We start from the raw sequence: 12,485 nt of genomic DNA on the forward strand, positions 1-12,485 counted from the left end.
AGAAATGAAAATGGCCTGCCCTAGAGGTCCTATGGAACAGTGCAGGGAGGGAGGGAGAATGTTGGAAAAGCAACTACTGCTGACTGACCATCTTTAATGTATCCAGCACATTTGGGCATCTTGACGTACATTATTTCTGAGGCTCCTTTTAAGTTCAATGGAAAATGGAAATTCTGACTCCTGCGTTTTAATAATGTTAGAAGGAATTTTAAAGGAGTATCCATTATATGCTCGGTACAGGGTCTAATACATGGCATAGCCTCTGAAAATGTGTTGGTAATTGACATATCAAAGGTTGTACCACTAGGAAACTACAGCACTAAGGTACTTTGGGCAAAGCTTTTGAAAAATATATTACACCACCAGATGAAATAATGTAACAGCCTGAATACTAAGATGTAAAGTAGTATTATCACTACTGTTTATGTTATTACTATTGTTTGTATCCTTTACAAAAGAACTTATTACAGGCTTTCTTTATACCAGTTTCAACAGCAGAAAATATCTCAGTGCTGGATTGTCACACAGCAAGTTATAAATTCAGCTTTGCTACTACCTCACCCTTTTTAATCTCCCTGGATTTCTTTGAATTCTTAGTCCATCAAGGCATAAAATTGTGTTATGTTTTAATGTTCTTAAGAGAATAACACAAACTGGGCAGTGAAGCTAGAGGAATTTAACACACTAGAATTCGCAGCCAATTAAAAGTCAGTCATAAGTAAAAGCATCATATTTCAAAGTACAAATTAAGCCAATTGGAAAATATGATTTCATTTGTAATTGTTGGTGGAATCAGGCCACCTTTCAGGAATAGGCTGCATATTTTTTTTTCTTTCTTTCTTTCTTTCTTTCTTTCTTTCTTTCTTTCTCTTTCTTTCCTTTCTCTTTCTCTCTTTCTTCCTTCCTCTTTTCCCTTTCTTCCTTTCCTCCCTCCCTCCCTCTCTCTCTTTTTTTCAAAGTAAAATAATAAAAAATATGTTACTAGAGTAACAACAGCCTTCACCATATCCGATACAAAGTAGACTTAGTTTGAATGAAGTTGGTAACAAAGTCTTATGCAGAAAACCTTGCCCCGGAGGCTTTTCTTTATCTGGGAATGTTGAAAATTAGCTCTGCCACTGAACATAGAAAATCAACACTAAGCTCCAAATCTCTGCTTATATTGGCTTTTAAATACTTCAAGCTGCCTAAGGTAGAGTCAGCTAGTCCCAAAATGCACACTTAAATACGGTTCATTGGCTTCCTGTCTGTCTGGAGATGTCAACAGGCTGTAAATCATGACATTCCCCTGGGGCAGGGGGCCTGCACCTGCAAGCCAACTTAGTCACCAAATAGGTCTTTTTTTTCCTACTCTCCAAAAGGCTGCTCCGTTCTGGTTTCCATGATTAATTCTATACCACTTCACATTTCTACTTTGCGAGGCTTTCACAAATCTATACTCTTTTGTATTCCTTTTTGGCTATAAGATTTTAGGGTTTTGGAAAAGAGAGTTTGTTGCTTTCCCACTGAATAAGGGTCAAACTAAAGATAGCAAGAAGGTTGAAGGCACAAAAATCTTCTGTATACTCCAGTTATAGAAGACTAGAGTGAGTAATGAAAGGGCAATGAATTTGGTTTTGTCTCATTGAAAAAACAATGCAAAGGGCTAGGAGAAGGCTCTTCTGGTTAAGGATTTTATGAAGAGGTTCTAGGAATGGTGTTTTTATTTTTCTGGCACATGACACAATTTTTGAGATTAGTCTAGATGACATGGTTTAGCTTCCAAACTGAGCCCTGAATGAGAGAATTCATTCAAACTATTAACTAGACTAGAATTTTCAAACAAAAGACATCCGGGGCCTATTTCACTAGAGTTAGGGGGAGACATTTTAAAAACTCCCCCTTTTCAGGGCAGATAAGTTTAGAGATAAATGAATAAGTTTATAGTTAACAGATAGTTTATAGGTTCTTGCAGTTTTGCCCATTTTTATTCTGTTTTGAAGTAATTTAAAGATAGATTTACATTTGGAAGGAAATTTCACCTACATGAACACATGTGATGTTCTTAGTAGTCAGAGTCAAGTGCTTTAATTAGGATGCATTAATTAATAAATTTTGTATAAGAGTATATTTACTTTAAGCAACATTTAATTAGGCCATGGATTGAAATAGGAGACTAATGAAAATATTCACCAAGTATGTTTCTTTCAAATGGTCATAAATTTTGTTCAAAATTAAGGAAGTACTCAAAAATAAAAATATAAAAAGCTCCACTAAGATATTAATTATTGATTATGGCCCCAAACCAAAATATAAAAAAAAAGTTCACTTTTAGCATAAAGCTAATCTTAACTCTTCAGTCTGTAAGAGGGTGAATTTACAGGAACATTTTTCAGCAATGAATATCAAGGCATTGTCATTAAAAAGATCTTTCAGTGTTTATTGACCTGTTTTTGCTGAGTGTTTTACTTTTCAAAAGAAAAACATGCATATTTTACACTCAGAAACTGACTTGGTTTCTGAAATATTAACAGTGGGATTTCACTCTCCAGTGATGATAGCTCTATTTAGCTGAAAATAAAAGGAAATTTTGCCCATGAGAACAAAACTAAGTGGTCTCATTCTCCCATCTCAGAACTCAGAGAAGCCCAGCTCCAATGGGGCTTAGCTGAGTGTTCCCAGGCAAAAGAACATGGCAGAGAATCAGAAGCATCCTGATAATCATATCTGAAGTGATGTTGATGCTTTTAAGATAACATCTGTGTAATGTTAAGATGTAAGTGTTCACAATCAAATATAAAAAAAAGCATCATCTATCAGTGATTTTTTTAAATGCACACAAACTCACAAGATTGTACTAGAGACTTTGTTAGAGTCACAACTCATCTACTGTGCGTGCAAATTCATGTATTGGTTTTAAGAGCAAAACTGCCAGTTTTGGCTAAATCTGCCTTAACTCAATAATTTATGTAATCCTCTGTGGAGAAGTGGGGAGAGGAGGAAGCACAAAATAAAGAGGTAGACATGGGTTTTAATAAATCTACAGAAAAATTTAGGAGTAAAATTAGATCACGTAGATGAATTTTCCTTTTTTTTTCCTTTAACTAATATGCTCCAACTTAGGGCTTAGGTAATGAGATTTGGGTTTATTGGGTTGTTGACTGTAAAACACAACTGACCTTCTATTAAAATAAAAATAAAAAGGTCTTCAAATGTGTGCAGATAAAATGTGCGTACATTTATATTTATTTTTTTTATTTTTTTAATGTTTGTATTTATTTTTGAGAGAGAGAGAGACAGACAGAGCACAAGCAAGGGAAGGGCAGAGAGAGAGAGAGGGAGACACAGAATACGTAGCAGGCTCCAGGCTCTGAGCTGTCAGCACAGAGCCCGACCTGGGGCTCGAACTCACAAACCGGAGATCATGACCTGTGCGGAAGTCAGATGCTTAATCGACTGAGCCACCCAGGCGCCCTGTTTATACATTTATATTTTAATGTTCAATCTATCCAGTTGGCATTCGACTGTTTTGCCTTATCCTGCACACAACAAAAGTAACACCCTGAATAACCCCAACACATTTCTGGTTTTCAGTGTAGGTGTGCAATACTTCACATCACCTAAATAGGTGAATAAAATAGCAACGTTTACAAATCAAGCATTGTAACATAAAGGTTATCTTAATCCTTAGATAATTCCTTTGTGAAATTAGGAATATATTTTTGTAATGTGAATAATTACTGCTTTCACCAGCTCACATGGTCATAGTGTGGTGAGAAATTGAGCCACCCATTTCTATCACAGATGCTGCTGCTGCTGATGGCAGGATGAAAATTTGGGGGGAGATGGTTAGATTTATGGCATAGACTGCAGGAAGGCTTCAAAGATGTATACTTATCTCTAAACTCATCAACTTGTATACATTAAATACGTACAGCTTTTTCTTTGCCAATCGTATGCAATAAAGTGCTTTAAAAAAAAAAAAAAAAAAGGAAAGAAAGAAATGGAGCAACCCAGAATCTCAATTTTGAAATATTTGGGGAAAAAACCCCATAACACTTGACATGATCCTTCATCATGATATTCACCATGCCATTATGATCCTCTTCCATTAAAATTAAAATTTTAATTTGTTTTATATACTATGGCAAGGGGCAATTTACACCAGACACGGAGATTTCTAAAGGGATTTTGTCATTGGGAAGCATGTCTTCTCCTTTGATGACTCAGTCATAGAAAGTTTACTTCAGCAGGATTCCTAATCAGAGTGTTCTGGTCATAAAAAGGGTAATTACAAAAAATAAAACAAACCCAAAACACAGGCAACTAATACAAATTAAAGAGGAAAATGACAACTCACGGCTAATTCTGCAGGTGGTGCAACTCCTTCTCTTTACCTCCATATCACAGCTTTCAGAACCATGATGCTTATTTCATTCATATATTTAGATTATGAAAGCAACAAAATGGAATCTGGCATTGCAGAATATTCTAGCAGTATAATTAAAACAAACAACTGAAGGACGCCTGGGTGGCTCAGCCAGTTAGGTGTCCGACTTCGGCTCAGGTCATGATCTCACAGCTCGTGGGTTCGGGCCCCACGTCAGGCTCTGTGCTGACAGCTTGGAGCCGGGAGCCTGCTTCACATTCTGTGTCTCCCTCTCGCTCTGCCCCTCCCCCACTGTGCTGTATCTCTCTCTCTCTCTCTCTCTCTCTCTCTCTCTCTCTCGAAAATAAATAAACTTAAAAACATTTTTTTAAATAAATAACTGAACAAAAAGTGTTCTGCCTCCCCTTCTATTAAGCAGGAACTCTAGACCATCCATGTTTCTCTCACTTTACCATTTCAGGGACAGTTGCTCATTTACTGAGATTTTACTTGGTGTATTTTCCTCCTGCCTGAGTATTTAACTTCCCCCTTTTTAGGGGACGTCTGTAGAGTCCTTGGTAGCTCTTTGACTCAAGGTTGTTTGCCCTACAGGTCAGAAGCCCCAAGACTGGTGGAGGAGTAGTTTAGCAGAGTCCTAGAAGCAACTGATACCTTGGTCTTACTCCTTCATAGAAACCAAGAAGGTGACAGTGCTGTAGGGGAGTGGGGTTCCAGGAAACAGCTGGACACTACAAGCTCAACCTAAGCCCTAGTGGTAGAGAGATAGAGGCCTAGGGGACCCTCTCCCAAGGCCTTCACACAGTATCTGGGAACAGAGTGGGAGAGAATAGGGAAACCTCCAAATGTCTCAAATTGACTTTTTCACTTTGAGTGGAGCCTCAGTCAGATTTACTTTGAATTCTTTAAAAATAAAAAAGGGGCGCCTGGGTGGCTCAGTCGGTTAAGCGGCCAACTTCGGCTCAGGTCATCCGTGAGTTCGAGCCCCGCATCGGGCTCTGTGCTGACAGCTCAGAGCCTGGAGCCTGTTTTAGATTCTGTGTCTCCCTCTCTCTGACCCTCCCCCGTTCATGCTTTGTCTCTCTCTGTCTCAAAAATAAATAAACGTTAAAAAAATTTTTTTTAATAAAAAAGAAAAAAATCTTTCTCATACCCACTTATTGCGGTAAAGCAAAATTCACAGCTGATGTCCAACTGTTTGAGATTATGTTGCTATCACATTTTACAGAACTTGGAGTTATTTCTGATTGCAGGTTAGTTTCCCATCGGATCAAAAAAAACAAAACAAAACAAAACATAGGTCTATTCACTGCCAGCAAGCTTTCTACCCACTGCTGTAGTCTAATGTGCACACTTTGTATTTTCTTTACCTTGATTTTCTTTATAAATTTCTCTTTGAGAATTTTCACCCAGAGCCAGCTCTCACTTTATTGGTTCATCTGATCTCTGTCTTAAAAGTATACCCAGACCTTGGGGCGCCTGGGTGGCTTGGTCGGTTAAGCGTCCAACTTCGGCTCAGGTCACCCGTGAGTTCAAGCCCCGCGTCAGGCTCTGTGCTGACAGCTCAGAGCCTGGAGCCTGTTTCAGATTCTGTGTCTCCCTCTCCCTCTGCTCCTCCCCTGTTCATGCTCTGTCTCTCTCTGTCTCAAAAATAAATAAACATTTAAAAAAAATTAAAAAAAAAAAGTATACCCAGACCTAGATGAAAACAACATCTTCCAATCAATTCCTAAGTTTTATTTTGAATCAAGACTTCTTCAACCACTTGTAACCTCATTTCTAATTCTTTGGGCTTCATAGAACTGTCAGAGGTTCCATTTGGTCATTTGCCAGATAATAAAAGAGAAGACGTGAAACCAAAGCAGATTAGCTGAGGTAATAAAGTCCCTTTCTCTGCCTACTTAGCTAGGATTATGACTTTTACAATTACTCCTTTTTTCCCAGAAGAAAAGGATTCCAAACATCTCTCCCCTTATGAAGGATAATATTCTAGGACTGTCTTTAATCAAAATATGGAGAATAATTTAAAAACTATCCTCCTACTCAGAAGTAGAAGCTAAGAGAGCTGACAGGTGCCCGGGTGGCTCAGTCAGTTGAGAGAAAATGTATTGGATGGGAGGATATGCTTTTAGTAAATGCTTATCAGACATAGTGGCTTCGACAAGATCATGGTGCTAAGAATATTAGTGGCATGCTTTATTTTGAACAACTGCTCTTGAGCTGTTTAGATGGATTATATTGGAAAAAGCAGCTTCTCAAAACCCAGGTTAAATTAGCAACGAAAAACCAGCAAGCTTCTCAATTGCTTCGATGCTGAGGATGGCCCATGTCTTGACATAGTGGCAGCAGTTTGACCTACCTGGCTGCAATCCGGCCAAGCTCTAGCAAACAGAGACACACTTCTCTGGGTTGCTTGTGGAGGACTGAAAGACAAGACAGAGGTGGACACCTTTACAATAGAAGGGATTGTAAAGCAGCTCAATAGCGAACAGGCTTGCCAATGACCTCTCTTCTCTCATGCTTCTAGTAAATGAGCTAGTCTTCATTCTGACATTCACAGAAACCATCCTATCCCATGATACACTTAGCTCTACTAAAGTCTTAAAGCCCTTTCAAAACTCTGCCCAATATCCCTCCTCAAAGCCATGAGTCTCAGGAAATCTCATCCTGAGTAAATCTCCCCCGGAAAATGCTTTATTAGTTAGTATTAGTAAGTCAATATTGGAAACACAAGTAGCTGTATTATGATATAAATAGTTGACATTTTAAAATACATAGTACATGAGGCAACTGAGTGGCTCAGGAGGTTAAGCATCCAAATCTTGATTTCAGCTCAGGTCATGATCTCACGGTTCATGAGATCGAGCCCTGCATTGGGCTCTTCACTGATAGCGCAAAGCCTGCCTGGGATTCTCTCTCTCTGTCTCTCTCTCTCTCTCTTTCTCTCTCTCAAAATAAATAAATAAACATTACAGGGGCACCTGGGTGGCTCAGTCAATTAAGTGTCCGACATCGGCTCAGGTCACGATCCCATGGTTCATGAGTTCAAGACCTGTGTTGGGCTCTGTGCTGACAGCTCAGAGCCTGGATCCTGCTTCAAATTCTATGTCTCCCTTTCTCTCTGCCTCTCCCCTTCTTGCTCTCTCTCTCTCTCTCTCTCTCTCTCAAATATAAACATTTTAAATAATTAAAAAAGAAATAAATAAATGTTACAAAAATGATTTAAAATTTTTTTTCCTAAAATACACAGTACACAGAAGACAGTGGAGCAAAGACTAGACTTTGCAAAATCCTGAGTCTATCTTCATCAGTGATTTGGGCAGAAATAATGCAATGAATAAGGAGAAAAATTATATAAGAAAAAATATCCTGTTATCTGCCAAGCAATAACATCAAGTGAGATTCTGAAATTTGATGTCCCTTCCTGATCAAGTCTGGTTAAATGGTACTTTAGAATGATATACTTTCAAATGAATGGATTTGCAAATACATACCTATATATATATGTATATATATATATATGTATATATATACTATCAGCCAGCTTTGCCCATAAAATGAGAAAATTAGAAGACTGTTCTTTGTTTGGATCAAATTCTAATATAATCTCATGTTTTAATAAAATTTGCTTTACTAATTGCTTTGGACACATTCAGTAATGCTGTCCCATCACGCTTGCATTTGTTGAGTCTACCAAAAGAGTATTTCCTGCTTGTATTGCTTTCTTTTAAACAAAGATTAGAGAATTTTAAAAATATTATTATATATATCACCTAATAAAGTCAACAGATACTGAAAAAAATATATTGACTTGAGAATGGTCTTTACATAGACAATATCCTGATAAAAGCACATACTGGCTTATTGATAGCTTATTGATCTATTTTAAGAAAGTAATCTTGCTTTAATTCTTAAACATAGAATTTTATAATTCCATTTCCCAGCATTATTCTATTCCTTTAATTTAAATATCTAATTCTTTATCTCCACAGATTATGGTAGGGGCAACATTTGGTTCACTGATGCCAGAGTGGAATTTGTTTGTGATGAGTATAAAACGAACATTTACTTGGATTGTAAATGTATATAATTTCACTTGGCTTTAGACAGACACAATTTTGTCATCTTGTCATAAAATGTCACCTTTAAAGCTTTTAAATTAAATTCTATTCCCACCAACAATGCTCCTTAAGACAGAATTATGGAAAAATCTCAATTATAGACTATTTCAATTCTTGGTCATATAAGTTTTAGCTGACCATCAGTGAATTCCCCTAATCAAGAAACCTAAACTTATTTCTAATTAAAAGATCTTAAAACAAGGATATTTACTACTTCCAATTTCAAATGCACTACTGTTTGACCCTGGCTGGAATGATACAAACATCACAACTTTTGACATATTAAATTGACTTCAGTGCAATATAACATATGGACTGTAATATCACATAGGCATCAATTTCAAAAAGAGAACAATAACAAACATTGGAAAGCAGAATCTAACAAATAAATCAATCTTCCTGTCTAGATAATCAATTCTTTCTGATTCAGTCTTTAAAAAAATACGCTGTCCATAGAACAAAATAATAAACAGGAGTTTTGAGTGGAAAAAGGAATATACAAAAACCGAGGAGAGGAAGATTTTCAAGGCTCTGTTAATACCCTCATCTTCGGTGAAAACTGTGTGAAGCAAGTGGCTACCGCACCAGGAGATGTGGATAAAATCTCATGCGTTTCTTAATGGAAATGGTGTCAAAATATATAAATTACTAGTGAACTGACCAAATTGTGTCAATGTGCAGTCAACACCCAGATATAAAAAGTAATACCTGACCCAACTATACTGACTCCTTAACCAACTCATTATACATATTTTGAGGACTATGTAAGCACTGGGATAGATACACTTTATGGAAAATAAAATTCATCCTGAAAAAAAACAATCATGTGGCTAGTAAAGGAAAGACAATGTGATATATAAGACACTTTACTAGGGCACCTGGCTGGCTCAGTTGGTTAACCGTCCGACTTTGGCTCAGGTCATGATCTCACACTTGGTGACTTCAAGCCCCACATCGGGCTCTGTGCTCATAGCTCGGACCCTGGAGCCTGCTTCGGATTCTGTGTCTCCCTTTCTCTCTGCCCCTCCCACTCTCTCTCTCTGTCTCTCTCTCTCTCTCAAAAATAAACAATAAAAAAAAAAATTTAAAGGAAAGACACATTACTGTTGTGTACTTCTTTGCTTCCTCAACTGAGCTAATCAATTTAAAACAGGTTTAGCATGCCCAAACTCATATGTTGAATCTACCATGGACTCATCAGAAAATTAATTTTGGCAAACTAAAAAGTAACTGCATGATTCTTCATATCCTTAACAGATTCAGCCTATACAATTTAAGACAAATGAACCTCTTCTTCAGCATCATTTCTTAGGAAAAACTAGTAGAATGATAATATTTTACTGCCCAGTTTTCTTGGAAATATATTTTATAAAGGAAAACATTGCTTCAAAACCACACTTGTGCTATTGCCTCATATATTAATGGCTTTTTTAATTGGCATATTATAACTGACTCATAATGGCCAACCGCCCCCCCCCCCAAAAAAAAAAAAAACAGTATCTGATGACTAATAAGCAATGAATGAGATGAAGCTGTACAGGTGCATAATTTAACACAAAACAGTAATGACTCAATAAATAATATATCTCAAAACTCAAGGATGATGACAATCATCTGGCGATGATAGTGGTTTTGACAGTGAACTAAATAAAGACTAAAACTTTACCTGGTGCCTTGAGAAAATGCAAATTATGGCAATGTTTGTTTAATTGTAAAAGCAAATATTCTTCCCCTATTGCTATAAAATTAAATTCAAAAGTCTTTAAATAGTATCTAAATTTCCCAAAGAGGTGACTTTATTTGGTTTTTGCACTGAAACAAGTTCTAAACTAAGTTAATAGAAAGAGATTCAAATCACAAAGATCTGAGTGTGAGTGTTCATGCTTACTGGCTGTATTCTCTTGAGCAGTTATTCTATAAAATCTCATTTTGGGAAACACAACAGTTTACACCTTGCAATATTTTTGCGAGGATTAAGCCAAATAATATTTATTGTTATTCTTAGCACAGTGTTTGGCACATAGGAAAGATTTTCCCGAGGTTAGTTTTATTATTTTTTAAATTTTTGTTACAAATTCTTTGTTTAAAGATTAACTTCATTTAGCTTAGCCAACAATAATTCACTTATTTTTTCCCCTAAAAACATGTTTTTGTGTGTGCACCAATCAGATACTAGTCACTACACTAAGCACTATAAAAACTCTGTGATAGGGGTGCCTGGGTGGCTCAGTTGGTTAAGCATCGGACTTCAGCTCAGATCATGATCACATGGCTCGTGGGTTCGAACCCCACATCAGGCTCTATGCTGACAGCTCAGAGCCTGGAGCTGCTTCAGATTCCGTGTCTCCCTCTCTCTCTCTGCCCTCCCCCACTCACACTCCGTCTCTCTCTCTCTCTCTCTCTCTCTCTCTCAAAAATAAATAAACATTAAAAAAAACTTTGGAATAAAAAATGACTAGTGGTAAAATGTGTATAATTTAAAGTGGTCCCATTATAATGAGTGTATTTTGAATATTTTATCATTTATTTTATATCAGAAATAATTAAAAATCAATCAATCTAAATCAAATGCCAGGTTAAGTAGGTCAATTTGGTCAGCATATAAAGAAATTTAAAGCAGATATCCTATACCTATTACAAGTTTGTGCTCAATACAGAGCTTAAGTAACAATTGTATTAAAATACGTGATTTTGTGAAAGAGCAAACACCTTACATTAATTTTCCTGTATCTGTGAATGAAATAATTTAGATGAGTCCATGTTTAGTAAATTACCTAACTTGATTATGTATTACTGAAGGCATGTCTTTGTCACAATGATTAAAAATATGGCTTTTAGTATATTGTATTTGAACTAAAGACTTTGTATTGAGTCCTAAGTATATTTATGTTAAATCACTTTACTGATTCATCTTTTCAAAAAAACCAAGAAAACCTTCTACTTATGCTGAAGTTTAGAGTAGAAAACATTTTTTTTCAGTCTGTCATCAAAACATTTACATGGTCTTTTGCTTTAAGTTAGAAGAGGGGATCACTACTTTTTTCTGTCCTCTAAAAAATTCTTTTTAAAACAAATCAAAAGCTCTCTGGTCAATGGTCATTATTATGCCAAAGGTTTTATCATTGAGGTTTTTCTTTTAATAATCAAAACCATCTCAAAGAAAAGCAGAATGCAGAACACCTCTGGGGAAAGTAACACAGATCCCTATTCAAAAATATGTGGCAAGAGACTCAGTCTTATAACCTAGATTCTATAAAAATCTCATGGGCATCAAATGTCAAATGGAGTGCTGCTAGCTCCAGGAATAGAAATGAGGCCTTCCACTAAAGCAAAGGGTAGAGTTTCAATGTCACAGAATCTGCAAGTATAAAATGCATTCAACCATAAATGTATAGTTTAGCTAAATGTATTAAGTTTCAACACATGGGCAAAGAAACGAAAGCATGAAAAATTGTGTTGTCTATTTGGTGTCTGTACATTAGAGACTACAATATTTACACATTGGCTTTGAGGGAAACTGGTTTTTAGATTTAATTTAGGAAGGAAATTTGAAATACAATTATGTTTTTGACTGAATATTGTTTAGTCGTGAAAATATCATAAATTAATAGCTGTCCACCTTCCCAGAATAGGGAAGGCTCTAATACTCAGAAAAGTGGTATAACAGGAAATACAGTTAACTAGAAGTCAGAAGGATGAAGTTCTAGCCCAGGCTGCATAATTTTTCATCTCTCAAACAGGCATTTTGCCTTCTACTTGTTCTTCCTGATGAGGTGAAGGGCACTTGGTACATATAGCAAGTACTCAATAAATGTGACTCCCTTGCTGCTTGATTGGGGTCCACAAACCAGAAGCATTGGCATCAGCTAGGAGCTGAATAAAACTACAAATTATTGGGCCCCACCCCAAACTTACTGATCAGAATCTACAATTAAACAAGTTCTCTGGGGGATGAGTAAGCACTTTAAGGTTGGAAAAGCACTGTATTAGCCAATGCT

At 36.5% G+C, this 12,485-nt stretch overlaps 1 protein-coding gene across 1 annotated transcript in view; it reads right to left on the bottom strand.

Moving 5' to 3' along the window:
- The window catches only part of GAS2 (growth arrest specific 2), an 80,757-nt gene that overhangs the window by 60,632 nt on the left and 7,640 nt on the right, over window positions 1-12,485 (bottom strand). The window contains exon 3 of the mRNA XM_049639889.1: window positions 6,726-6,789. Within this exon, the coding sequence (XP_049495846.1) occupies window positions 6,726-6,789 (64 nt within the window). The remainder of the gene's footprint in view (window positions 1-6,725; window positions 6,790-12,485) is intronic.

This window comes from Panthera uncia, chromosome D1 (assembly GCF_023721935.1).
Source record: "Panthera uncia isolate 11264 chromosome D1, Puncia_PCG_1.0, whole genome shotgun sequence".
Taxonomy (NCBI): Eukaryota; Metazoa; Chordata; class Mammalia; order Carnivora; family Felidae; genus Panthera; species Panthera uncia.